General features: G+C 34.4%; 1 protein-coding gene across 1 annotated transcript; it reads left to right on the top strand.

Annotated features, from left to right (window-relative positions):
- The first annotated feature begins 13,959 nt into the window (after positions 1-13,959).
- Positions 13,960-23,889, top strand: LOC129220729 (dynein axonemal heavy chain 3-like). The gene is made up of 8 exons (XM_054855159.1): positions 13,960-14,070; positions 14,373-14,514; positions 19,677-19,782; positions 20,122-20,197; positions 20,283-20,466; positions 20,610-20,685; positions 20,924-21,043; positions 23,760-23,889. Exons 1-8 carry the CDS (start codon positions 13,960-13,962, stop codon positions 23,887-23,889), a joined length of 945 nt encoding a protein of 314 aa, XP_054711134.1.
- Positions 23,890-27,680: the final 3,791 nt, after the last annotated feature.

The raw sequence follows: 27,680 nt of genomic DNA, 5'->3' as shown, positions 1-27,680 counted from the left end.
TTCATGAGATACTAGAGGACCCGATAGAAGTTGTTCTGTTCAAACTTTGTAAAATGAAAAGTTAAAAAATTTGAATAAACCATCAAGTGTTTGAACCGTTTTGTTGAAAAAAATAAGTAAAAAGAAATTTTTTTAAGCTGCTTGGTGTCAGAATGCGTATTTATTACAACTTGATTTATCTAATGCCCACTGAGCAGTTGTTTTATTAACTATTTTTTCCCCCGTACTTGATGGTTTGTTCCTTCAGCCATACTCAAAGGATAAAAAGCGTCCTCAGATATTAAGTGTAAAAAATCGGGGATATTTCGATAATTGGGAATCTGGCGCGGTCGTCTCATTTTTGGTGCAAATAATTTTATTTTGGTAACCCTGCTAACTTATAGTAACCCTATGTGAATAGATGTTTCCGATATCTTTGTTTCGGTTTGCAAAGAAAAATACCTCTCGCGCAGGCGCTGGAGTCAAAAATTGACGCCAATAAAGAAAGATCGCCAGATTCCCAATTATCGAAATATCCCCCAAAAAATCTAACTACCCATCTAGAACAAACTGGAAATCCCGATACAACGTCCCCCATATGAAAAAGAATAAAACAATCGAAAGGATAACGTTTAGAAAAATGATAAAGTTAAAAACAGTTGCCTGAATAAGCGAAAATCACTCCCCCTCCCCTCCCGATGTAAAATAAACACGTTCTTCAACTAAAATGACTAATCACTCTTTAAAAACCATAAACAATTCTTTGCAATTTAAAATATTTCGCCAAATAAACAAAAAATACAATAAATAACATTAACAGTAGCTTTAAAATGTAAACAAATGATCACGCAACTCTACTGTTTATAGCCAAAGTCGCCAAGTCACCACGTTACTGTAATTCAGCCGATCAGTGAGCGAAGCCAACTCCGACCGATTAGCGGTCCGATCTTTTGAACGAAAACTTTGTAAAACTTCATATATTGCCTGATTTGTTCTGTCCACCATAGATAAAGATCTTCCATTGCACTGATCTTTTGTGTACAGAACTACCCTGTTGCAATTTATCTGGACGAAAATAAAATTTGTTTCGTCTTTAAATTCCATCCTCTTTTCCTTTGATAATGTACCTATTAGTTTGATAATCCTTAAAGTATTCTTGACAATGGTGCCAAAACTCAGATGGATTTGAGCGATGGCGAGAAACAAATGTTGCTAGGTACGGTACTTTCTGATCATTTGGTTCGGAAAAGGTAAAGCACCGATCCGGTCACATGGTTCAACTACGACGCCAGAACACACGTTTTGCGTGAACCTTCCAGTACTTTATACTTTAAAAAATATCTCGGGACCTAAAATCGTTGCTTTCAAGAAATAAAGGCTTCACTCTCTATGTTTTATCTATTCTCAATTGACATAACACGGTGGGAAATTTCATTACCAAAAGCAGAACTGGCTTTGTTATTGTCCTTTGGCCACGGGTTGAATATTTATTTAAGTTCTCGCTGAACAATAGGTTAAAATAAATATTAATCATTTGGGAGATATAACCATTCAATGTTTAAATTAATTAATTAATCAACAAAAACGTTTCGGATTCGATCCATCGCGCTTCGAAACCTTGCTTGCCACAATTTAATTGCACACAAAAAAATTGATCAAAATCGGTCCAGCCGTTTAAAATCCTTATGGTGACAAACGTCCGCACAGAAGATTTTTATATATTACAAGTGGCACCCGCACGGCTTCGTCCGTAATAGAAAAATTAAAGGTCTTTTGGTTTGCCTGTATATTTACAAATAATATATGGGGAATTTTCTCGCCAATTGGCTTGTACCCATCTTACGGTTCCACGTTATGATAATTTCATATCTCGCCAATTGGCTTGTGCCCATGTTACGGTTCCACGTTATGATAATTTCGTAATTTACTCGTCCATCTTATGATATTTTTTTTTCTTAAAATTGGAATAAAAAAAAACCACATCGAATTTTCGAAAAATCGCTTCGAGGTGCACACCCCCATGCTACAAACTAACTTTGTGCCAAATTTCATGAAAATCGGCCGAACGGTCTAGGCGCTATGCGCGTCACAGACATCCAGCCATCTAGACAGAGACTTTCAGCTTTATTATTAGTAACTAGTGGCACCCGCACGGCTTCGCCCGTAATAGAGAAATTAAAGATCTTTTGGTTCGCTTGTATATTTACAGATAATGTATGGTGAATTTTCTCGCCAATTGGCTTGTACCGAAGTTGCAGTTCCACGTTATGATAATTTCGTATCTCGCCAATTGGCTTGTGCCCATGTTACGGTTCCACGTTATGATAATTTCGTAATTTATGATAGTTTTTTTTTTTCTTAAAATTGGAATAAAAAAAGAACTACATCGAATTTTCGAAAAATCGCTTCGAGGTGCACACTCCCATGCTACATACTAACTTTGTGCCAAATTTCATGAAAATCGGCCGAACGATTTAGGCGCTATGCGCGTCACAGACATCCAGACATCCTACAGACATCCAGACATCCTCCAGACAGAGAGACTTTCTGCTTTATTATTAGTGAAGAAGATAAAGAAGATGAGTTTTAATTCCGTACAGAAGATGCGTAAAACTGGAAAATAATCAGTCAAATCCATGTATTATTTACCATGTATCTTGTGCAAAAAATCTTACTTTAAAATTTAACTCAGTTAAGCCTTGAACAGTCAGACGAAAAGCAAAAATAGTCAACAATACAACAATTGTCGCTATCGACAGGGAGTTCAGATGATACCCTAAATACTATATTGTGTTGAGGAAAGCCTTCGAACATGGAACTAAAAAACTCATAACCCGTTTGTTATTTTACTTAGAAATTTGGAACAGGTGCCATCTTCAGAAGAAAAATCAGAGCTTTCGATGGACATATAATGTTAATATGTGCAAGTATTTTTTCATCCTAATATTAGAGAATTTATACGAAAATTGGGTTTTATCGCCCCCTAGGGGGGTTTTGCCCCCCATAACGGGACGAAAACTACCCTATGTGTTATTCTGATGCATAAACTATATTATTGTAAAGTTTCATCAAAATCCATTCAGTAGTTTTTGCGTGAAAGAGTAACAAACATCCATACATCCATACAGACAAACTTCCGAATATATAATAGTAGTAAGATGTTGTACAACTGACAGGGGTCCCCAACCTTTTTGCACCTAAGAGCACATGCTAAAATACCGGTCGGACGGCAGGCGCCATACTTTCAAATTTTAACTAATAAAATTGAACAGTAACTTATCATTTTAAAATTATTATTAATTTTCGTGTATAAAATAAATGATAAATGCATACAAAATCTTAAGTGTAAAAAAATTCCTAACAAAAATGTAGATTTCAAAGTCAATAATATTTTTATCATTTTGTATTTTATTAATCATTGATTCGTTATTACACTGTAAAAAAAAAAAAAAAAAATCCGAAACGGTACTGCGTATTTCCGTGTAACGTTTCGGGATTTTAATGGTTTTATACCCTTTCAGGAAAAACCAAGTATCTGTGTCAAAAGGTTTCCTGAATTGCTACAAGTCGCACGAATGCAAACTTCTCACTGTTGGGAAAATTATTTTTAGCTCCCAGTTTAAAGATTAACTGAGCGTATTTATAAATCGTCTTCGGTCCGATTACTGCCTATCCAGACTGATAAAGTTCCACAAAGAAGCAAATAAGTCTGTGCTGTCATGTGCAGGTAAACGGCAGTATCTGCACAAATGAGTTTTCGAGATATTTGAAGAAATGCGTGTTGGATTCAATACTAACTATAGAGAAATGTTGGAATTAGACGTCTTTTTCGCGCCTTTTTTTCAGCGGAAACCAAATAGGCGGGCTTGTACAATAAAGATAGCGTACAATAGATGACAAAAAAGCAAAAAAAAAGAGAAACTTTTTCAGTTACTGCCCTTTACCTGCACACGGCAATATGGACTGCGTAGCTTTTCAAGAATTGCAGGCAAGAAAAATTCTAGTTACTTGCTTGCAATTCCGTACTAGCTTTGACCGTGTATGCCATACTGCTTTTGGGACGTTCTTGATAAATCAGGAAGGTGTTAAGCTATTATTTTATGCCTACCTAAGTTTACTCTAAAGTTCTAGAGACATGACTGACTTTAAACGGGAAAATTTCTGAATTTTTCAGGAGGCTTCTATGATATTTTTTTTTAGGAAGTTACTGAATTTTAGAAAAAAACGTTCCTGCGTTTTGCAAGATATGTTACAGGCAGAAATTGGGCACATCAGCTGCCCATTATTTTCCAGGAACGTTTCTGAATCGTTTCTGCAGTGTAGGAGTAAGGAATGACGATATTTTTGCTAGTAAAAGCAGTTGTCAATGCACGTATTTGCGAGTTACGATTGCTAATTTTAAAGTGTTCATTGTCAAAAACAACTATTAGTCACAGAAGTATGAAGAACGTAAGCATGATTTATTTTATTTGCTGCCTTTTTCAAGGAAGGAATTGATAGTTTTCTCAATTATGTACCCAACTTCTCTCTCTCTGGCGCGAAAGGAAAAAGAGATCGACAGCATTTTGATTTATGCCTTTATCAGTGTGGGGCGCTATTTTTGCTTTTATGTAGCTCAGTAAGAAAAGATAAAATGGTGTGAGTGAAGACTTTCATTCGTGAAGAAAAGACCCCAAGTCACCTGATAGATTTTAAAGAAAAGCATTGAAGCATTGGAAGAAATCGGTCTTATTTCGTTAGTTTCATGCAAAACGTGTCAGCCATTCGTCGTTGTTGAGTCACGTGACTTAAGCTCTTTGCCCAAGCTTTTGCTTAGCCTATGATTGGATTTGCTCATTCCATTTTCATTCCTGCTCTAAAATGTGGCAAATAGTTGAGCAACAATGAGATCTTTTACATAGCCCTTACTCTTCGTATATATATATATATATATATATATATATATATATATATATATATATATATATATATATATATATATATATATATATATATATATATATATATATATATATATATATATATATATATATATATATATATATATATCGTCGTATGGTGGTAGGCACACGGAAAAGGATAGGCACATATAGGAGTACTTGGCCAATAAAACCGGACAAAAACCAAAATTCGAAAGTTTGATAAAAATTGTTTGAAACCTACTTTATTTTAGATCGGATAACTTTTCTATAAAAGGACAGCAGTAAAAAAACCGTGTTGATTCCCTGTTGGTGTACGCTAGACGAAACTTAGACATTGTTGGAATTGCTCTCTTTTGTTTCCGACGGTTTTCGTTCTAAGTCTTCGTTTTTCTCGTTATTGTGATAAAATTTAGAGATAAACCAACTTTTGAAAATGGAAAAGGGAGGTATGTAGCTTGACTTAAAATCCTGTTTCGTTGCATTACTTTAACATTTGTCATTTTCTTACTGTCTGAAAGTATGTAAAAATTGGGTGTTTATTTTTACGTAAAATTTTTAAATACTGAGGTTTTTGTTTACTTTTCCGGTCAAGTCGGGTTATACTTCCTATATGGGCATAAAATTTACCTTCTGCTATGGTATTCTGTAAAAAAATCTTCAGCTCATTTCCACCATTTTGTTTTTTAGGATTTTAAAGTTGGTGAATAAAAAAAGTTCAATTATTTCAAGTTCGGAGTTTTTCCTTACTTCTCTATGGATTCTCCTGAAACTTCCGAATATTTTACATTTTTAAACTTATAAGATATCCTGTAAGAATTCAAAGCCATGATAATGAATGAACAGTTTACACTGTCAGAAGAAAAACTTAAGGAATTTGGTAAATATGCAGATCATATTGAGTCTTGTTTTGAAGTATTTCGAAACTGAGTTCAAATTTAAAGAGGCATCTGAATGTTATAATGATGACCGTTTCTTGAAAAATAAAAAACATTGGCTTAGATCTTCTATTAGTGGTCTACAACAGCATCGGCTTAATTACCGGAGAGACCATCAAATTCCTTTCAAGAGCTAAATTGTAAAACTAAAGAACTACTAGATCAGGTAGGTACCTGTTGATGAGATGGCAAGTGTAGTTGGTATAAGCCAGTGCACTACAGAAAAAAAAGTGATTTATCAAAAATAATAATTAAAAAAAAAAACTAAATCCCTTACCAACCAGAACAACTGAACTTTGAAAAAAGCATTTTTCCTCTAATAATCTGACTGTTGCCGTGAAACAAACACCTTAAGAGGCTTTTGCAACCTTTACAGACATAGACTTCCCCAGAAGGCAGAGGGAAGTAATTGAAATGACAACAAAAGCATTTACCCCTTGATGTTCCATTGCAGAAAATATCTAGAAGGAATGTCACTCGGATGAAGACTCAGTTCTAGTAGTAACAGATACTTTCTCTGAAATTCAACTTCAAGCCCTGCTTGACCGCAATAGGTTGCGACGGTATAAATATACATATATAGTACATGTTGTAGAAACGGCTTCAGATGAAAAAAGCAAAATATGGTACTGGTATAAAAATAGGGTTCAGATAGATTCCAGCAGATACAGTGTAAGCAAAAGTTTTAAAACGTAACCGAAAACTATGAAAATATTAAGCTGAGCTTTCTTGTTCCTTTAAGACTGATTGTAATTATTAATGGTGAAGGGAAAAAATACTAAATGCACATTACACCAGACAGCTCGGTTATCACATCCTGAGACTGCATCACGTTCTTATTATAATTCCTCAGTCAGGAATTGGGAATAACCGAGTTGGAGGGAGATATATGTCATCTCATTGAAGCTTAGAACGCCAAAAAAAAAAAAAAAAAACTGGTAGATAAAGTGAATTTATCTCACCAGCGAGTGTCCGAAGCATGGTGCGGTTCGACTCATGAATTGAAGACAAAGTTTCGGTATTTAGCAGTAAAAAGTACCACTCCTAAGCCAGGGCTAAGGCCATAATTGAATGTAATATACCCGACAGCCCGGTTATCACATTCTGAGACTACAGTTTCGTTCCACGAAACTGCAAGTTTTTAAAAAAAACTAACGCAGGAATAGAGAGTGTACGAAAGTCTAATAATTTTAACAGATTCGTTCTTCAATGAACACATGAGAAAGGTTAGATACTCTGCAAAGCAATTAATTGGTTAATCAATAAACCATTTTTAAACAAGTAAGCTTTAATTTCATTTTTTAAATTTTTTTAGTAGTATGCGTGCTTAAATGCCGTGGATACTAGTTTCTAATTTTATATTTACAAGGATATAAAAGGATAAATGAATACTATTTTGTTCTTTTATACTTATTTAAAGTACAGAAAACCTGTAAAGTTGGCATTCCTTGTAAGTTGACCACTTTTTTCAGGTACAGAACTAATTCTACATCATATAATTCATATAAATCTACCTCTATAAGTTGACCACCTCCCTGTTTAAGCTGACCACTAAAGCAGTGCACTACAAGAAATAGATGCATAAGTAATACTTTTTTCACGTACTCTTTCCAAAATTTAATACCCGTGTCTCTTTTCAATAAAGGGAACATCAGAGACGGGATGGAGTTGGTGCCCGCTTTAAAGCTTGATCAGACGATTGGCTTTCTATTTGATTTATTATAAATCTTCTGGAAGTAGCACAATTCTGCATGATGAATACGTGTGACAGAGTTGAGAGGGAGAGTAATCAAAAATGACTAAAATAAAAAGTTTTCCCCTCTCCTTAATTTATTGTTTGTAATAATTCTGACCACTATGCACTGGTCTTTCATTGATTCATTTGCCCTTGACAATCGTTAAGAACTAGTTTTGAAGTTTGCAAATAACATATTTTTAATCCCTCTAATCGACAATTATTATAGTTTTTTCATAAACTAGCTGAAACTTATGTAGAACTTTTCTCATTTCACTTTACTATCATCTTCTGTACCATTTTTAAACTGATTTGTTCAATTTATCATTAGATGATTTTTATTAAAAAGTTCAGTGATGTTTGTTTTCGCTGATGGAAGCATAGAAGGTATCTGATACGCATAGAAGGATATTTGATTCGTTAAAATTCTCGAGTTCTGATTTTCCATGTGTGCTGAATAGCTGAATCCATTTTTAAGGATTTTCGAAGAATATCTGTTACAGGGTATTTGTGTGCTATCCATCCTTTTTGACTAAGTAACTTCAATTTTGGGAAACTTTCAGGAGAGCGCCTCTCACTGTAGCGCCCGAATAACACCATCTTTATCATCAAGTGTCATCTAAAACTGCATTTCTAGAACTGCAATTTTGAAAAAATTATAAGAGAGACCCCCTGATTCCCCCCCCTCTATCCTTAACACAATCAAAGACAATCCTAGAATTGCGTTTTTGGAGTATCAATTTCGAAAAATTTCCGGTTGAATGGCACCGAAATTCACCTTCTACTACCATTATCAAGATGTATCAAAACTGCATTTTTACATAAAGCTACAAGTTGGAAAATTTAAGTGAAGCGCCCCTCTCCCTTCCCCCACGCACGTCAACATTATTAAAGATCGTCTTAAATTTTATTTTCAGGGCTTCAATTTCGAGAAAATTCCGGGAGAGCTTCCAAAAACTCTTTTTCTTAACGTCACAAAGGTCGGCTACAATTGTAATTTTAGAGGATCAATTTCAGAAAACTGCCTGTCCCCTAACCATAGATAGCCTAAAATATGGTTTTTAAGACTTTTTATCGCGAAAATTTTCCGGAGGCGAGCCCCCGAATCTCTTTTTTCCCTAACATTACCAGAGATAGTCAAAAACTGCGTTTTTAGAATTACAATTTTGAAAACTTATCGGTGGAGAGCCCTCGAACCCGTTCCTCTCCTTAACACAACGGTAGACTATCTACAATTGCGTTTTTTGAAGTTTCAATATTGAAAAACTACCGGAAAGAGGCCATCGAACTTTTTATCCCCCAAACATCACCAGAAATCGTCTAAAACTGGTTTTAAAACTACTATTTCGAAAATTTTCCGGGGGAGACACCCCCGGAACCCATCGCTAAGTGATTATTATATTTCCATTTCAAGGTTCATATTGTATTCATCTAGTAATGACTCCATCCCTAAGCAGAAAGTTGAATCCACTCTCCCTGTAATTATTCATACGTTTGAAAAACAAAAAGGTTGCACCAAAACTCAGGGGTCTCCAAAATTTGTTTACTCAAGGTCCGCGGAATAAATTTTGGGAAGGGGAGGTGGAACAATCGAACAATATTTAAGTTCAAATGGTATTTGTTAACGCTGCACCCCATGCCCCCCTCCCCCTCCGTGAATTCGACTAGAAAGTTGACACTTAAAAAACTTATGTTTAACCCGATTCGAAAGCGAGAAAAATTTTGTGGGGAATTTGCGTCATTGAACTTGGGGAAGGGGATGGGCACCCCTGATCGTCGATGTCGTTAGATGAAGGTGGTTGGAGGGCTCTTAACCAAGAAGTTTTAGGAATTGTAATCCTAAAAACGCATTATTATTCTTAGGGGAAAGAATAGGATTTGGAGCACGTCCCGAAATTTTTGGAAATTGAAGTTATTAAAATCAAAGTTCAGATCAGACCGTCTTTAGTCATATTAGAGAGAAAAAAAGAAGGTTCAAAAGTTTCCCCAGTAAATTTTTCGAAATTAAAATTCTAAATTCGCAGTAGTAGGTTGTCTTTTAATGACGTTAATGGAACTGAAGGGAAGGGGGGGGGGGGGGTCGGAACTCTCCCATGGAAATTTTTCGGCATTGGAAGATTCCAAAAATGGGATTATGGGTCACCTTTGATGATGTTACTCTTCTCCAGAAAGTTTTAGAAATTGGAATTTCCTAAAGCGCAATTTCAGAGTATCTTTGTAAATGTTATTGAGAGGGGGCATCTAGGACTTTCCACCAGAATTTCACTTTTTAAACCTGTAATTTTAAGGTACGGCATAGGGCATTAGTCACCAAAAGCAAGGGGATTGCCTCATGATGTTCCCCCCCCCCCCCAGGTTAAGGGCCTGCTTTGATGAGTTTGGCAACTTGGTCTTGGTCCTCCATTTTATTTTAGCGATGCAAAGCTAATTCTTAATAAATTTTTAGCATTATTCGGACTTAGGCACCATAACGTTAAATTCTTTCTGAATGAAAAAAAAAAAAAAAAAAAGGCCGCAGTGTTCATGAAATACATAAAATTAGACATTGAAGTTTTGAAGAATTCGCTTATGGAACAAATGTTAAAAAAAAAAAAAAAAAAAAAAGTAGTACTCGTGTTGCGCTTTGCGAGTTAACACACCGTACCGCTGTATTTATTTATATTGTGGGTTTTTTCAAACGAAATATTAGTTGTGAAAGCAAATAAAGTAAATTTTTTGTCTGGAGAATTTTTTTTTGATTGGAGGAACACAAAAAATATGAAAATTGCTTCGATGTCAAACTGATGATGTACAGTAAAAAGAATTTCACATAAAATAAAGACTTATAGCTCTCATTTTTGAAAATGTTACTCGGCTCTTGGAGGGGGTTATGGCTCCACTCTGGAGCCACCACTGATACGATATACGCTTATTGTAATCGTGTTTTACTGATTTTAAGCGTCTTGGCTCCTCATCCTCATATCTATAATAGCGAATGATCGAGTAACGCTCCTGACGTCATCAACAATGTAGCTCACGCTACTGCATATAATTTGATATAATTTTTTGGTAGTGTTTGACATGTTAGGAAATGCTTTATTTTGGAGAGGCTGAATTGGATCCGGTAACTTAATTGTTTTACTGATAAGACTCATTTTAGGAGAATGAGGAAACGAAAAAGAAGTCAACACAACAATGAACGAGATCTACTGAAGTTTAGGGCTAATCCACCGGAGAACCGGAATTCGGGTCAAAATTTCAACTATCAAAATATATTACCAAGCAGGCAATTGCTTTGTTCAAATGTAGAAGTAATTTTCACTCATCATACCTTAATGAGCGATTTTCTAGTCAAATTAAGAAATGGTAATGCTTTATTATTTATTCTTTTTATTTATCCCTTTTCTCGAACTTTTTCAGTTAGTCATAGTCTGTTTTTAGCATTACGCACGTTCGCGAAGCACATCAAGTCCGGTGATCTTTAACAATAATAAAGCTGAAAGTATCTCTGTTTGGATGTCCGGAGGATGTCTGGAAGTCTGTGGGATCTTTGTGACGCTCATAGCGCTTAGATCGTTCGGCCGATTTTCATGAATCTTGACCTAATAATAAAGCTGAAAGTTTATCTCTCTGAATGTCCGGAGGATGTCTGGATGTTTGCAGGAACTCTGTGATGCTCATAGCGCCAAGACCGTTCTGCCGATTTTTATTAAAATTTGGTACAATGTTAGTTTGTAGCATGGGGGTGCGCACCTCGAAGCTATTTTTCGAAAATTTGATGTGTCTATTCTATTCCAATTTTAAGAACAAAATTATCATAAGATGGACGAGTAAATCACGAAATTACAATAACGTGGAACCGTAACATGGGCACAAGCCAATTGGCGAGATACGAAATTATCATAACGTGGAACCGTAACATGGGTACAAGCCATTTGGCGAGAAAATTCACCATACATTATTTGTAAATATACAGGCTAACCAAAAGACCTTTTAATTTTTCTATTACGGGCAAAAGCCGTGTCGGTACCACTTGTTATTAAATAAAACGAGTTTCAATTGCACTATTAACAGTGAAAAATGAATTAAAACAAAGCTGCTCAGAGGACAATACCCGCAGTTTTATCATTCCATGTGACAAAAAGAAAAAATTTAAGATTTTATCAGAATTTGCAGTTTAGAACTCTGTGCACTCATTTAATCAGTTTGCTTTGTGAACTTTGCGCATGAATTACTTTTGCACTATCATAACATCTTTTTCGGTTTCGTTCGCATCATAGACTAATAATAAGAGTAGACCGAGCTTTTGCATTCTTGCTGATGAAGAAAATTGGTTCATAGATGTATCACGTGACTAGTGGAAGGGCTTGGCGAAGACTTTGGCAGCATGGTTGCTAGATGGCAGCATTATCTATAGTTTGACACTCGACATGTATTTTAAGACAATGTGTTTTCATTAAAAAAAAAATTCCAAGTGCAGAGATTGAACAGTTTTTTTTTTTTTTTTTAGTTATGCATTATTTTGACACTAGTAATAGTTTTTGGTCACAGTTTTCAGTAACTTTTATTTCATTCGGAACTACTACGTCAGCGTTGGCGTAAACGTAATGGCGCAAACGTTTTGCGTTAACGCAAAAATGTACTAATCGGTATCTTAAATTGAAATTGTAGGTAAAAATCTTACCGTTTGCAGATTCTTTTTGGACGCTTGAATATTTAATTGCTTAGAGAGTTATTGAAATTGACTAAAGAAAATGCACAATACTTTCTAAACGAAAAACTCACTATATTAACAAAATATTTACAACTTAGAATAACAAATTTACAAATCGGACTCCATAAAAGATCATTCTTCCGTGTTCCATCAATTTTTATTTATTTTATTTCGATCGTCTGCTACGATCAACGCCCGCTGTTGCTAGGATATCCACTAGTCACATGGTTTGGTTTATGAGCAGCAAAAGGGTTGCCATAGCTCGGTCTATTCTTATTATTAGTCTATGGTTCGCGTAGAGCCACCGGTCGACCGCGGTTGATTTGGCTGATGAAGTTGCGGTTAGTCTCCTTAGGATAGAGCCGCTATATAAAACTACATAGGTTGCGTTCGATGAGCACGACCGAGAGCGACCGGTTAGTTAATCACATGACAACTAATGATCACGTGCTCCAATCAACCAATCAACAGCTTAAAATGGTAACCGGTGAGGTTAACCGATAGATGTTAGAACGCTGCGGTTTGTAACTGGTTACTTACCGGTGGACCGGTAAGGTTCGTCGAACGCAACCATAGAAGCCTTACCATAAGGGTGCATTCGGAAACAAGGATCGGTCGTTTCGGTGCCACCGCAAGCGTTCGGAAAACGCTTGTGGTGGAACCGGTGACGTCACTCTACCGCGTTTGGAAATGCTGCGGTCGTTTTCTGGCGGTCGACTTGTTAGCAACCTGTCGCACCGCTGTGTGGAAGCGGCTAGCGAGATCACAAACGTCGCAAAGTCTGTGTTATCCATCTGGTCGTGTTTCATGTTTTGATCGTAAAGCACATGACTTTCCCATCACGAAAGTCTCTTTCGACATCACGACCTCTTTCACTACTACTTCCTAGAGAAATTCCAGCTACGTCATAGCCTAAGATCTATTAATCAGGGGTAAGTTCGGAAACTCGCCGCGGTCGCACCGATGCCTCCGCAGCGTTCGGAAACGCAATCATCTGATTTTTGTTGCCACCGACCAGCGTTCGGAAACGCATCCGGTTGCAACCGCTTCTACTGCATTCTCGACATGGTTTGCAAGACCACGTTGTATGGTTCGGCCAATCCGATCGTGTATCAAATTTTACACGCTCTGTGATTGGAGCGTCTATGAGAGCGTCATCTGCTGCTGAACTAAAACTACCGCGATGTCACCATAAACATTCGGAAACACAGCTTTTCCACCTAGAGTGCGTTCGACGAGCACGACCGAGAGCGACCGGTTAGTTAATCACGTGACAGCTAATGATCACGTGCTCCAATAAACCAATCAACTGCTTAAAATGGTAACCGCGGTTGATCATTAGAACGACGCGGTTAGTAACTGGTTACTTACCGGTAGACCGGTGAGATTCGTCGAACGCAACCCTAGAGTCCCTCATTGCTGCAACCTGACCACCGCGCGACCTTGGCTTTGTTCGTAGCTGTAACGGTATAACTCTGCTTCCATAGCAACCCCAAAAATTTGAACTAACAATGCGCGATATCATGTACCGCGGTATGATGATAATTTAGTTTATAGTTTTGAAAAGTCTCGCTTAATGAAAATGATTAATAAGTATCACAGTTTTTTTTGCTGAATCATTCTCAACTGTATTTTTTTACACGAAAATAACTGCGAACATTTGCAATGTCGTTTAGTACTTAACAAAACTGCGGAATGTACAGTAGATTCAGAAAAAAACTTGCTGCTCAGAAAGAAGAGGCTCACAAATGTTTAGGAGTAAAGCGCAAATTGCCTGAAATTGATGTCTTTTGTGGCATTAATAAGGTATGATTTGTCTTGAATATTATCTTTAATCCCCAAGATTTAATATTGTTGATTAAAAATACTTTTTTTTTTGTTTCGACAGCATTAGATGCTTTGTTAAGCTTCCTATTCTTTTGTCTTGTTTTATTGAAGTACTTAATAATACTTCTATAAACTTAATAGTCATCTATATATTAAAAAATAAATAAATAAATAAAAAGCTTTTGGTTTTTGCAAAATAAAATCTTTTTTGCTGCTAGAAAAACTTGTAAAATTGCTCATGATGTGTGTTTCAAGTTCATACTTCTAAAGTTTTCTTTTAGGCTGCTGAGGAATATCCTCCTTTGTTTGCTCCTCATGGTCAAACAAAATTCATATCATACAAAGCTAAAGAATATCATCACAGCCCCAGCAACTTAATTGGGGCAAATTACAGAGGTGGATCTGAAATTCCAGACACTAGGAGTATTCATGAAATGCGTCTTCCTCCTTTTTGGATGACCTCTGCATACAAAAATATCCTTTTTTGTATATTCATATTTTGATTATATTGTACTCAAATCAATTTAATGATCTGTTTAACACAAAGGTAACAGTTCTGTTGACCTCCTCAGGAATTTGCGACAAGTGTCAAAGAATCACGCTGTTTTTGCTACTGGATGAGCACCTAGTAGGCAGAGTAAAAAAAAGCTAAATCATTGAGACGTAGCACTACCATTCATCACGGATATAAGATTAAATATTGCTACCTCAATGCCATTCATACCCACCACCAGGCCTAGATAAAATTTAAAACTGTCTGCAAACTCAAATCATTTCCTTAAAATTTTCTGCAAAAAAGCACTGTGTTCCTTCCAGGGCTTATATATCTCAGCCTGTGGCAGCTCGTGGGAGGGGCCGGAGGTTGCCTGGGCCCCCTCACTTTTTTCAGACAATAATTTATACTTTTATTTATTTTCCTTTTTTGTGTGTGTGTGCGTACGTGCTTGAAATTAAAAAAAAGGATTGTAGTCTTTTCCTGCGCATCAGCCGCGGATTATTTGTTAAACACGTGTAAAGTTAATGAGGTATGGATGATACGCTGCCACGGATTATCTGTTCTTTTTTCTCCCTCAACACTAACGCATTGAACCCCGATATTTACTGCAGTTTTCGCAGAGACCGTTGCCCTGCCTGTATGCTGTTTATTTTATGTAGCTTGAATGTTCAGGCTATGTAAAATAAACAACATATAGTAAGAGAAAGAAGCCTTCATTTGCACCTGGTTAGACCGTTTGCTACTTTCTTGACTCTTGTCCTTCAAGTAATTAGATTACGATAATGATGATTTAGAGCTTAAAATGAATTTAATTTTATTTATTCAACACAAATAATTATTTAAAGAAAGTTTAAATATTAAAAAAATATTTGAAAAAAAAAATTATTTTATCCTTTTAAAAAACGGGGAGGGGGGAGGATGTGAGTGCACCCATGATTTGACCCCCTCACTTTTTCAAGACACGAGCCGCCACTGATCTCAGCCAACAGCGAAAATGCAAAGTTAAAAGCAAGTTCGTATCATTATGCCATATGTGTCCAGCATGTTTTTTTTTTTTTTTTTTTTTTTGCGTGTACTTATACTTGTAAACATTTTAAATGGAGGAAACATCAAATTTTGTAACATTTTTGGCTCGGCAAAAAAATTTAATCATACATCAATTTGTGGGGAAAAAAATCAAAATTGTCTGCAAACAGGGTTTTTTTTTTTTTTTTTTTTTTTTTTGTCCTATTGTCTGGATCTGCCCACCACCATAATTCACACAAGATTGAAGGGGTAGGAAAGTTTCTTCAGTATCATGTACCCCTGATAACTGCTCAGGAATCACACACAAAACTTTCTGGCCCATAAATTTAATGAACATGTATCTTGCTATAACTGGGTGGATTTTTATGGCCTAAGATATTGATACAGGAATCCTCTGATCTGGAGTCAGATTCCTTTACCATGATGCCACCCATGACCTCTTTGCAATTACCATATAGGGTCATTCCATAACGACGAACGTAACATTTAGAGACTTTGTTTTGTTGCATAACATGAGTTTAAAACATCTAATAATCATGTACTTGTGGTTTTGTAGAATTTTGTGAAAGAATAAAACTTCTGTGCAATATTGATGCAATAAAACACAGTATAAATAATATAAATTGGTTTTTGAAACTAAATTAAGACTATAGTGTGACGAACGTAATATTTTTGCAACCTTGAATTCGCAACATGAAATTCAGCTCTCAGTTTCTCTAAAGTTGACTGTAAAAACATTGCAATGCGTTAGTTTCATTCCTTAACCCTAGAGAAGTCGCGCTTCGGTCGATTCCCCGCCTGTTGTCAGATATTTCGCTCTATCTCACCACCCCTTATTCTAATAATGGGACCCATCTGTGTAGCTGAAGGTGAGACTTTCCAGAGCTCACACACTTAGTTCTGAGAATTTTCTTCGATATTTCAAGGTTGCATAGCTTTTGGAAATGTATGTTGGTCATTTAGACCAATAGCGTGCCATCCTAGTCAGGTGTCATTTTCTCCCTGGCGCTTCCTTTCTTCTGCTTTCGTCTCATGGATCGTTACGGCAGGGAAAAGACCGAAGTGGTAGCACTAGTGTAACAAAAGAAAATGCGACTTCTCTAGGGTTAACTTTATTTTTCATGAAGAATAACTCATTTTTCTTACAATGTAACATAAATGAATATTTCTTCTAAATATGATGTGTGACGAACATAACATTGAAGAGCATTATTCTGAAGTTACGTACGTCACGGTGAAGACTCAATTAGTTTTTTAAACCGTTATGTGTCTAAATATTAATTAACAAGTAAGCATTGATACTTTTTCTTAAAAGTAACACTTATATCAACAAATTTTCAACTTGATTTAAGTAAATGCTTTTTTATTGACTTTGTGAAAAATAAATTTTTTTCTCTTCTAGTTTAAAATGAAACTTTTTATGCAAGAGCTTTGCTTTTCTGATCCTCAACTTTTTGTGTGACGGGCCTGGTTGATTTTTAGTTGTTGCCAGAAAAAATGAAAAATGATGGCGTTTAAATTTAATTTTGTTTTTAAAATTAACAATTTAATTTCAAGGCTAAAGTAAGCATATATTTGTGGATTTTGGTCACTTTGTTTCAAATTGTACAGGTTTTTGGGAATTTCTTTGATTCAAGTTCAAGAGTATAATCCACATTGCTAAGGTTTAGCCTTGAATTTATTTTGTTAACTTTTACTATCAAAATTAACTTTATTATTACTATTATTTTTATTGTTTTTAGCAACAGCTAAAAGGCAGATTTCGAGTAATTTTTAATGTTTTCTCACTGTTTATAATCTATATTCTTCTTTAAAATATACAATCATGTTGTGAATATGTCTAAGTCAGACGCAGAAAGAACAAGAGCTTGGCATGGGAGAAAACGAGTGAAATGGCAGTTTAGAATGTAATAAAGAAGAAAATATAGAATTTTTTTTCCTGTCTTGGGTCTTTACAGCACACTTATTTCTTTAAATCACACACAAGCAGAACTGTTTATTTCCAGATAGCTATCAACAAATGTAATCTTCGTTACAAAAACAATATCCATTGTAAGGATTGTTTTTTTTCAAGAAGGCTTCTTCCAGGAACTTTTTGATTTTCATTTCTGCCACAGTAATTACAATATAATTATTACTATTTAGCAAGATAACATATAAAAGCCTATTTTTTCTTGGGACTACGTGGAAGAGCATGCTTTTTAAATCTTTCCATAAACTTAGCATGTTGAAAACTCTGTATAAAGCTAGCTTACTAGCTTCTCTACAATTGATTCTCATCTCCTGACTTTTCATTTTTGATTTCTCAGTCTTCTTGATTTTTTTTAATCGGTTTGTGTATGTAGTTTTTTTTTGCTGTAATGTTCGCATACACTCTGCTGCTTTTTTCCTGTCATTTTCTTTTTGTTTACCTGCCATTCTTGATCTGCTTTAACTCTCTCTCTCTCTTTTTTCCAAGCTGCTGATTTTTCCATAAAATGCAAAACAAGAAAATTCTACAAATATTTGTTGAAAACCAAGTTAATTGTTGCAAAAATTAAAAGAAAAAAAATCAGTGACATTGGAAAAACACCTATTTTAAAATATACATTTCATTTATTTTTTATTGAACTAAACGTTCGAAAGATGCAGTGTTTTTTTCAAGCGATTATGTTCATCACAATCAATATGTTATGTTTGTCACGCTGATAGGTAATCGTGTAAATAATTTAATAAAAATTCAACATTTTAAATGCATTCTAGGAAATTTTTCTTTTTATAGTCCTATAAAAAGTGTGGAAGAGAAAATATAATGTTTTGTGACAAACGTATCAGGTCGTTCAACGCAGAATTCAAATTAGGTTCAACGAGAAAAAAAATTAAAATTCAATGAAAAAAATTAAAGGAACTGAAGTCTCAAAATATAAGCAATAACTGAAAAAAAAAATTACATGGAATGTATGCTTAAAAATTTACAGGTCAAGCTTCTTGAATGCTTTTTAGTTAAAATTTACATGTTGTTGTTGAAGATCTTTAAGATGTAATTATTCTAAGCACAGCATCCATCTTGAAAAAGCTTTTATGAGATTCAAAAATTAAGAATGTTACCTCTAAAATTATTTATAACACATTAATATTGATTGAGTTTGAACTTTTTGCCTGCAGGTTGACATTTTCGTGGAATGACCCTATATACTGTGTATAAGTTGAGAAATTAGTACAAAAAATTGAGGTTAAACGTAAGGGGGTCAACTTATATGCAGGATAGAAGTTCTGAAAGTTTTCTCTGAACAATTCTTAGAAAAAACATATTCAAAAACATGAACATTTTCCCGATTTTAGTCCAATCCTTTTAAACAGATGCTAAAAAAGTAAACACTTACACATTCTGCTATAATTAAGCATGGTCTGGCTGAAAAAAATACAATTATTACAATAAAGGGTCAACTACGCAAAAAGTGCAGGAGTTGTCACATTCCCAAATTTTCCCGATCGTCGCAAATTTCTGCTCTTTTTTAAAAAGTAATATAATATGGCTCTAGTGCAGAATTTTATTGATAATAATTTAAAATAAAAGCAACAAGTATCAAAAAGTGTACAGTGAAATCAAACCCTGCAGAAAAATCGCAATTGCAGAAGTGTACAAAAGTATACGGGTGTTCTGTAACATAAGAATCTTCATTATCGTTCATTTTCCTCCCTAACGTTTATGTTTAAAAATAGCAGCAAAACACTCCCGATTTTTTCAGAAAGTAGGGCCTCGACTTATATGTGGGTTTGTGTTGTTTTCCCAATATCTACTAGTATATTATTACTAGTATAATACTTAGTAATAAATCAAGATATACAGTAAAACCCCTCCTAATGGACAACCTTCAAACGCGGACACCCCTCTTATGAGGACAATTTTTAATTCCCCGATTCCAAGGCAAATAACATTATTAAACCCCTGTCCTGCAGACACCACTCTATTGCAGACTAAATTTTTTTGTCCCGTTAGTGTCGGCATTAGAGAGGTTTTACTGTATTTATATATTTTGCATGTAAAAAAAAAAATTATAGTTCATCTTTTAATATATGTAAGATTTTTCCATAACTCTTCTTTTACAAAGAACAATGAGACACAAGTTGCAAAGTAAGGGAAAAACTAAACAAGGAACGGAAGATCTTGTCTTAGAACCAAAAAGAAAGTAAGCTAGTGTTATTTTTTCACAAAATTTAACATTTTATTCCAATCCACTTTCAACAATCAAAGTGCTTAGTAGAAGAGTATGTTACGAGTATATATGTGAAGCAAAGAAAGACTAATGCTCAGAATTGAAAACAGCATGATAAATGGCATACGAAATTTGCCAAAAATATTGATTTATTTCAGTTAAAAAAATAAATAACATGTTTTTGCATTATATCTGCACATTTAATTTTCAAAATTTGTTTTGTGAACCACAAGCACCATTGATGATAAATGCACCTTTACCACCAATATTAATTTAAGAAAAACTTATTTTTATTTTGTATTTGTTTCATAGGCCAGTAAGTCCTCTGCAGCAAAGAAAAAAAGCTTTTTTGAAGTTGCCTAAATTACAAGACGTGGAGGATGCAAAAGTATAAGAGTTAATTTTCAGAAAAAGATTTCATTGTATATTACATTTTATCTGTATATGATATTATTTATTTTGTATAATTTCAGCGATACTGTTATTATGTTGATAGTATCAGTAGTGAAGATATTCCCAGTCCAAAATTCACGTTGAAACTTTTATGCAAAAGGGTCAAAGTTAATTTGAATCATTTGTCCATGTATCCTGACATCACTGCCAAACTTTTTGAAGAAACTAAAGAAAATTACTTCTCAGCCATTAAACAGGGCATAGGTGAGTTGTATGGAGTTTAAATTATTTTTAAATGATGAAGAGGCAAAGATTCATTAACACAATAGGTGTACATAAATGTATGTCTGCATGAAAATAAAATATATCTTTTCAAATGCTCTACAGATTTGTTCGTTTGTTTTCAGTTGATTATGTCTTGTTGGATCCAGCTGAGAGAAAACGTCTAAACATCAAGAGAATTCCTCCGAAGCAACCTCAAGTGTATGTTAGACATATATTTAACCCTCTCCTTACATATATATATATATATATATATATATATATATATATATATATATATATATATATATATATATATATATATATATATATATATATATATATATATGCTTGTGTGTTTCATTTTACTTTAAATTTTGTTTATTTATTTTTATCTGCATATAGAAGCATTTTTAATTCGCAATTTTCTGTCTTACTAATTTTTTTGTTACAATTATAGGCAAATTCAACCTCCATTTCCTTGGAGTAATTCTGTAAAGACTACTGGAAATATTCTTAAAACAAAGATATTCTTGCCTCGTCTATGCATAAAGAAAATAGCATATTTATGGGCCCAAAAGTAAGCAACAATTTTGTTTCTTAACTAGTTTTCTATATGTGTTAGTACAGCTGTCAACCAATTCAAGACCTGCAGAAAATAAAACTCTTTAGTCAGTAGGATTATTGACTGATTGTGCCAGTCAGAGCCATTTCAGAATATTATAGAGTCGCCACTCATTATAAGGACCCTTGTTTTGTCCAAGCCAAATCGGTCGCTATAATGTCATTTCACAAGATATTGCACGTTATTTAGTCTGATTTAAAAATACTGCAAAACTTTTACTTTTTATGCTTCATTTTAAAAGAAAAGAAAAAGCAAAACTAACAAAATAATAAATAATTGCAGTTTATTAAACATTTTAGGTTAGACTTTAATATGCAGTAAACTCCCGATTATCCGCGGAATAGGGTGGCACAGTAACTGCGGATAAGCGAAACAGTGGATAACCCGAATAATAGGTAAAAAACGATACTTAGTGTATGCAATAGATAAAAATATTAATGACAATCACACATTCAATTCAAATTATAACTAAAAACTTTGTTACATTGCATCTACTAACATTGAATATAAAAAATATATGCAAAATCCAAAAGCAAACAACAACACAATTACAAGTTTCAAAAAAAAAAGTTAAAGGACCCGCGGATAATCCGACCGCCGATAATTGGGAGTTTACTGTACATAGATTCTGCATAAATTAAAAACAATACATTTAACGACAAAAAGCAGGGAAAATAACCTCTAGAAATCAGTGATTTGTTAGTTTAAACACTGTAGTACACTCAAATCTGTTTTTATGTATTTCAACAGTAATTTTTGTTGTGAGAAATATTTTTAGTTACTTGTGAAGTTTTGAAAGATGTTTTTATTTCGGACTGCACAAAAACAGGTTTGAGTGTATGTGAGAAGCTTTCCGCTTTTATGAATTTTCCAAAGAAAATATGTTTCATTATGTCTATCAAATGTGCAGTTCTCATAATTTCTCTGCCGCTTTCACCGTCAAATAAATCCTTTCAATGAAAATATTTTATCTCTAGAAACAAATTTTAAATTATAGTTCTTGAACAGATTGGCTTAAGAATTGAAAAATACTTGATACTTGACTTTGGATGTTATATTGAAATGAATGGCTCCGTTTGGATGCTTGTAATTCAGACAATTCCCACTATAATGAACCGTGGATATTGTGAACAGTCGGTTGTAGTAAACTTTTTTACTCATCCAATCCAAACTCCCATTTCCCTAATGCTATTTCATACACTTAGAATAGTGATTAGCAAAGAAACTTGAGTTCATTTTCTGGTAAACTTAAAGTTAACTTCCATCTGTTTCTCTTTTTAGTAATACAACATTGAACTTATACTAGTTGGACGCTCAAATGTAAAATTTTAAATGGGGAGAGGGGGAGGACTCAGATATTTTCCCCATGGAAACTGATTTCAATACAGAGTAGAGTTCTTAAAATTTGAAATTTTCAATTACTCATTCATTAATGGCTGGAGAAGAAATATTTTTACATTTTTATAAAGAAAAAAGTACTAAAAGCAAGGAAGTTCTTATTTCTAAGGAGGGTCTTGAGTCCCCATTTGCCTCCCCCCCATATGGGTGCCTATAGTTGTAACTGAAATAAAATGGCACTCCATTCCCTGTGTCAAATTTTTCTTTCATTATATTCCCTAGTACAAACAAGTTCTCAAGCAATACATTCCTCTTATTTCCCCCCCCCCCCTCTTTTCTTCACCACTTCTCAGTTCTAGAAATCAACTACCAAAAAATACTTGTTCACCTGGCCTCTATCTAATTTCAAGACTTAACTAATCTCTAACACTATATTCTTGACAAATCACCCTTTCAAAGGAGTGTAAGAGTTTCCCTGTTTTTACAGTGGCTCTCCTCATTATTCTTATGACCATTCTGATACAAGCAGATTTTTGTTTACTTCAAGATTAGCTAAAATTTTTGTGAAAATGGCTCATCTGTAAAAAGGAAAGCATTTTCTATTGAAGATAAAGTTAAAATTATTAAAATGTATTGTGAAGATGGCAGCAATCAGTCAAAGCAATCCAAGGAATTATCCTGTTTGAAGTTTAATTTTTAACGTTTGGACAAATTACAGTAGGATCTGGTTGTTCATGAAAATTTTTTTTGTATTCTCCAAGAAATTATGCAGGGTTCAAAGGGGAAATGTGGAAGCGGCTCTGCTAAAAGTGTTCACTATTCAATGGGCTAGAATTCGTCATGATTACTATTACTGCACAAGATAAAAATATTTTTTCATAGAATTTGATATAGTGAAACCATTGGTTATATTAAACTCATTGCTTCAATGCCAGACAGTTCCCTATAGTGGGGTTCAAAAAATTAGACCCCTATCATTAGATTCAGTGCTCTCAATATTAATAAAAACCATATTTCAAATTTCTTTTCTGGAAAAGTCTGTACCGTTCCTTTATAAGCTTACCATTAAAATTTAGGGAATGAGGGGGGGGGGGGGGTCAGATTTAAGGTAATTTTTTCTTCATTTAATTATCTGTCAGTTGACCGAAAGCTGATTTTTATCCTGTTTTTTTTTTATCCTTAAGATTTTTTAAATCAGTCATTTTTATGTAAAGAAAAAAGAAAAAATCAGCAGTTTTGATTTCTTGATTTTAATCACAATTCCTTGTTTTGATTATTTGTTTATATCATTCTATGTTTGTCTATTTTCTGAATCATATGTTTACAATTTTAGGTATCAAGATTTAGAATTGCTGCCTGTTGAAAATTTTGCTAAAAGTCCGATTCCGCCCTTCATTGAAGATTTTAGAGAATTTGTTAAATCTACTTGCAATAAAATGCGAAGCATATTACGTGACGGGTAATCATGTTTTTTGATGGAATTTATTTACTTATTATGATGACACTAACATGAATTTTAACGATGCCTCTTGCGGTGAAAAAGTCGGCCCTCCCTTTCCGTCAAGCATTTTGTTATCACTTTTAGTCATACATACCCTCACCAGCATTGTTACTCAAAATTATGAGCAATTTTTCATTATTGTTGTGTATGAGTGAGTATTATATTTCTATAGGTGTAAAATATTTTCCACTTTATAATTCAATTTGGCACATGTAGCGATGCAACATTTTTAGTTGAATTAAGGTAAGGACAGATACAAGGGAGGGGCGATGGTAGCAGTCTCCCCTCCTTCAGCCAAGAAACAGGAACTTTCTTCCCGTATATTTTCGTTATTAAAGTTTCAAAAGCGCAATTTCACGTAATATTTGATGGTGTTAGAAGAAAAGGAGCTTATCCCCGGAATTGAAATCTTAAAACGCAATCATAGCACATCTCTGATTACTCTAGGGATAGGGACCGCAACATTCTACAGAATTTTTTTTGAAATTGAAGCCCCAAAATCACAATTTTAGTCGATCTTACAAGAAGACGTTACGGTCTCGGAAATTCAGATCGGGATGAGATTTGGCAGATTAGTAGTATCCTTTAAGGGTACTCTCAGGGTAAAATAATAAAGCGCACTAGCCATAAAATTCTGAGAAAACAGCCTTTAAAGATTTATGCGCAACTTATAAACTAGTAGAGATTGTTCGTAAACAAGTGCCCGGTGGTCATGTGGGCAGCGCTCTGGGGTTCCATGCGGCCAATCTGGGTTCAAATCCACTGCAAGTTTCTCTTTTGTTCATTTATAAAGTAACTGTTACAGCTTTGTGCAATTTAAATTGAAGATAATGCGAAATTTTTAAACACGGTAAAGCACTTTAATATAGAAAATGGAGATAAATTTAATCGATACAAGTTGAAATTTGAATTACAACGGCTACAAAATTACTGTAGAGCTTAGTTTATAGATGATTTTTAACAATATAGTTGTTATTTATATATATACACCAGAATGATATTTATCATAAAAACATGGAAAACAAAAACTGTTTTGACATCTCGCACAATTTATAAAGGAAGATTGCTTACAGGAGCAACTTTTTTGTGAAAGAGTAATTGGAAAACATACTTCATTTACATTCAAGAAAATTTCTCTTTTGTCAGAAAGTTTAGAAGCATACCAGGCATATCAAATCATTTTATCAAAAATTGGCAATGACAATTGATGATGGACAATTGATTGTATTTTTGTGCAGTCTTCACGGGTATTTATTTGTCCATTATTTTCAACGAGATACGCGCAATTTAGTATATGTTTTATTAAATTCTTTACCTGTCTATAAAAATAGACATTGCAAGGTTGAACAAGTGGAGTACATTTTGGTGGAATCACTTTAACTGTACAAGTTGGAGATTTTTCATCATCCTGGAAAATTTGGTTGTATAGTTCAGGTTTCGTTTGTTCTCCCCAAGAGTCGATAATCAATAGAAATTCTTCTTTTCCCACATAAAACTTCAAGCAACGATTCAAAAATTCGATGTATAGTCCTGTCGTTAGCTTTCCTGATTTCGAAAATGTTGTTCTGATATTTTTATATTTTTGCGAGTATTCATCAATTGTTTTTTGAATTCGGGGGCCAAAAATACCAGTTGCTTCTTGTAAACAAATAAATACAAGTGGCAGAACTTTTCCAGACAGGGTAAGAGAATATTGTGCGGTGTATGAATGTGTTACTCTATTCATGTCGTGCCTTTTGACGAAAATAGTTATACTTCCCTTTTGAGCCAAAGTCCTGTTGTACACCGACTGATACTGACAGCCTGGAAAAAGGAAATGGGAATTAAAATATTTTGTCAAAAGCAGGTGCAGATCCAGAGAGAGGGTGGGGGGGGGGGGGGTTCAGGATCCATTTTTTAAATGATAGAATAACATTGCATTTTTTGGGACATATTTCGAAAAAAATTGCCCATTTCGCACAAAAATTACTCTTTTACCCCTCCCTTTCCGAAAATGACTCCTCCTAAACCAGAAGCTGGATCCACCCTTGGTCTGAAGATCGTAAAATAAATTTTTAATTACTTACCTGTTGAGTCAGTATTGATAACATAATCGTTTTTGAAATTTAATATCAACTTTAACGTCTGAATTACAAAAGTGTCTGCAGAAACCAGTTTCTTCGATCGTCGCAGCTTCTCTTTTTAAAACAAATTTTGTGACTTTTCATTGACGAATGGCATGTTTCCTTTTCAATTATTTTACCCAACTGTCAAATGCTTTAAATTCAAAATCTGTAAACTGTCATGCTGCTGCTAAAGCCCACTGTTGCAAGTTCCGAGTAGTAACTTGTTGATAATTCTCTCGAGCTTCTAGAAAACGATCATATGTCCAAGAATTGATTACTTTTCTATCTCCCATTGCGATAAATATTCATTTTTTTTAACCGATTGCATCCTTTCTTTTGTAATGTTTGTAGATTCCATATGGGGTGAGCCATTGCTATGTTTACAACTTTAATTTTGTAATCCAAAGGAAGATGCTCTACCTCGCTTCCTTTTTTCTCTTCTGGTTTGTATTCAGCTGATGAGCTTTGAATTTGGACTTGCTCGAAAGGTTCCTCCTCACAGGTTTCATTTTCATGAGCAAGTTTGTCAAGAGTTACAAGTATTTTTTCAACCAGCATATCCATAGTATGTTCATAAATTTCTTCGTCCATTAACATTGCTTCACGAGAAATTGAACTTGATGATTCTGATGCAATGAAATGATTTTCAGTAAGCAAGCTCTTGTAATAAACGACCGCATCTTTTAGTCCCTGCTTCAACATTTCACTGTGCAATGAATTTTGATCCATTTTGCCAACAGATTTTATTTGTTTCAGGGTTACTTCTATAACCAACCATTTCGATTCACAATATTTTAAAAACTGAAATCCTTTTTCACGGCATAGAATGTTCCAGTCTAATATACAGCATAGATGATAAATAAATTTAATGATGAAAACAAATATGAACATTGCAGACGATAATAGATGGAAAATAAAGAGTTGAATATTCAATGTAAAATACAGCAGACGATAAATTTATAAATAACCAAGGGTGGATCCAGACAGAATTCTCGGAGGGGACCATTTGGAAAAATATGATGCTTTGGAAAATTTTTGAATTTTTCAAATATTAGTATAGCCCACCTTTAACTAGAGCATTTTTAAAGGAATTTTCACTAGGCGATGTAAGTTTAACCTAAAGGCTGTAACCTTCCCAATAATTTTCCTCTTTTCTTAATAAACATGTTCATGTATCATTGCCTCAAAGAGTGGTATTCCTGTAATCAATACTGTGTTCTGAGTCGACTGTATCGGACTATTTATTTTTGATTTAAGAGAAAACCGATATAAACCAACCGTAAGTATAATCTTAACTCCGAAGTTAAGGGGGCCCGGGGAATTTTTCCCCCGCAATTTTTTTTGAATTTGTGGTCTTAAAAACATATTTTAGACTATCTTTTATAATGTTAGGGGAGAAGAGGTTCGGTGGCGCTTCCCTGTCTATTTTTCGAAATAGTAGCTCTAAGAATGCAGTTTTAGACGATCTTTGATGATGTTAAAGGGAAGAGGGATTTGGGGGTTCATTTAAGGAAATTTTTTTTATTTGCAAACTTAGAAAGGCATTTTAGCTGTCTTTCGTAATACTAAGGGTTCCGGTGCGACATCCCCCCTCCAGCCATTTTTCAAAATTGAAACCTTAAAAATGCAAACATTATCTCCAATAATG

The sequence above is a fragment of the Uloborus diversus genome, chromosome 4, assembly GCF_026930045.1.
Source record: "Uloborus diversus isolate 005 chromosome 4, Udiv.v.3.1, whole genome shotgun sequence".
Classification (NCBI taxonomy): Eukaryota; Metazoa; Arthropoda; class Arachnida; order Araneae; family Uloboridae; genus Uloborus; species Uloborus diversus.
The sequence above is the reverse complement of the archived record's forward strand: the minus strand, read 5'-3'. Positions and strand labels throughout refer to the sequence as shown.

Coding starts and splice junctions, on each gene's coding strand:
- LOC129220729 (XM_054855159.1), top strand. CDS start 13,960: ATGTACAGTAGATTCAGAAAAAAACTTGCTGCTCAGAAAGAAGAGGCT. Junction 14,071..14,372: donor TCTTTTGTGGCATTAATAAG/GTATGATTTGTC, acceptor GTTTTCTTTTAG/GCTGCTGAGGAATATCCTCC. Junction 20,686..20,923: donor CCTCCGAAGCAACCTCAAGT/GTATGTTAGACA, acceptor TTACAATTATAG/GCAAATTCAACCTCCATTTC.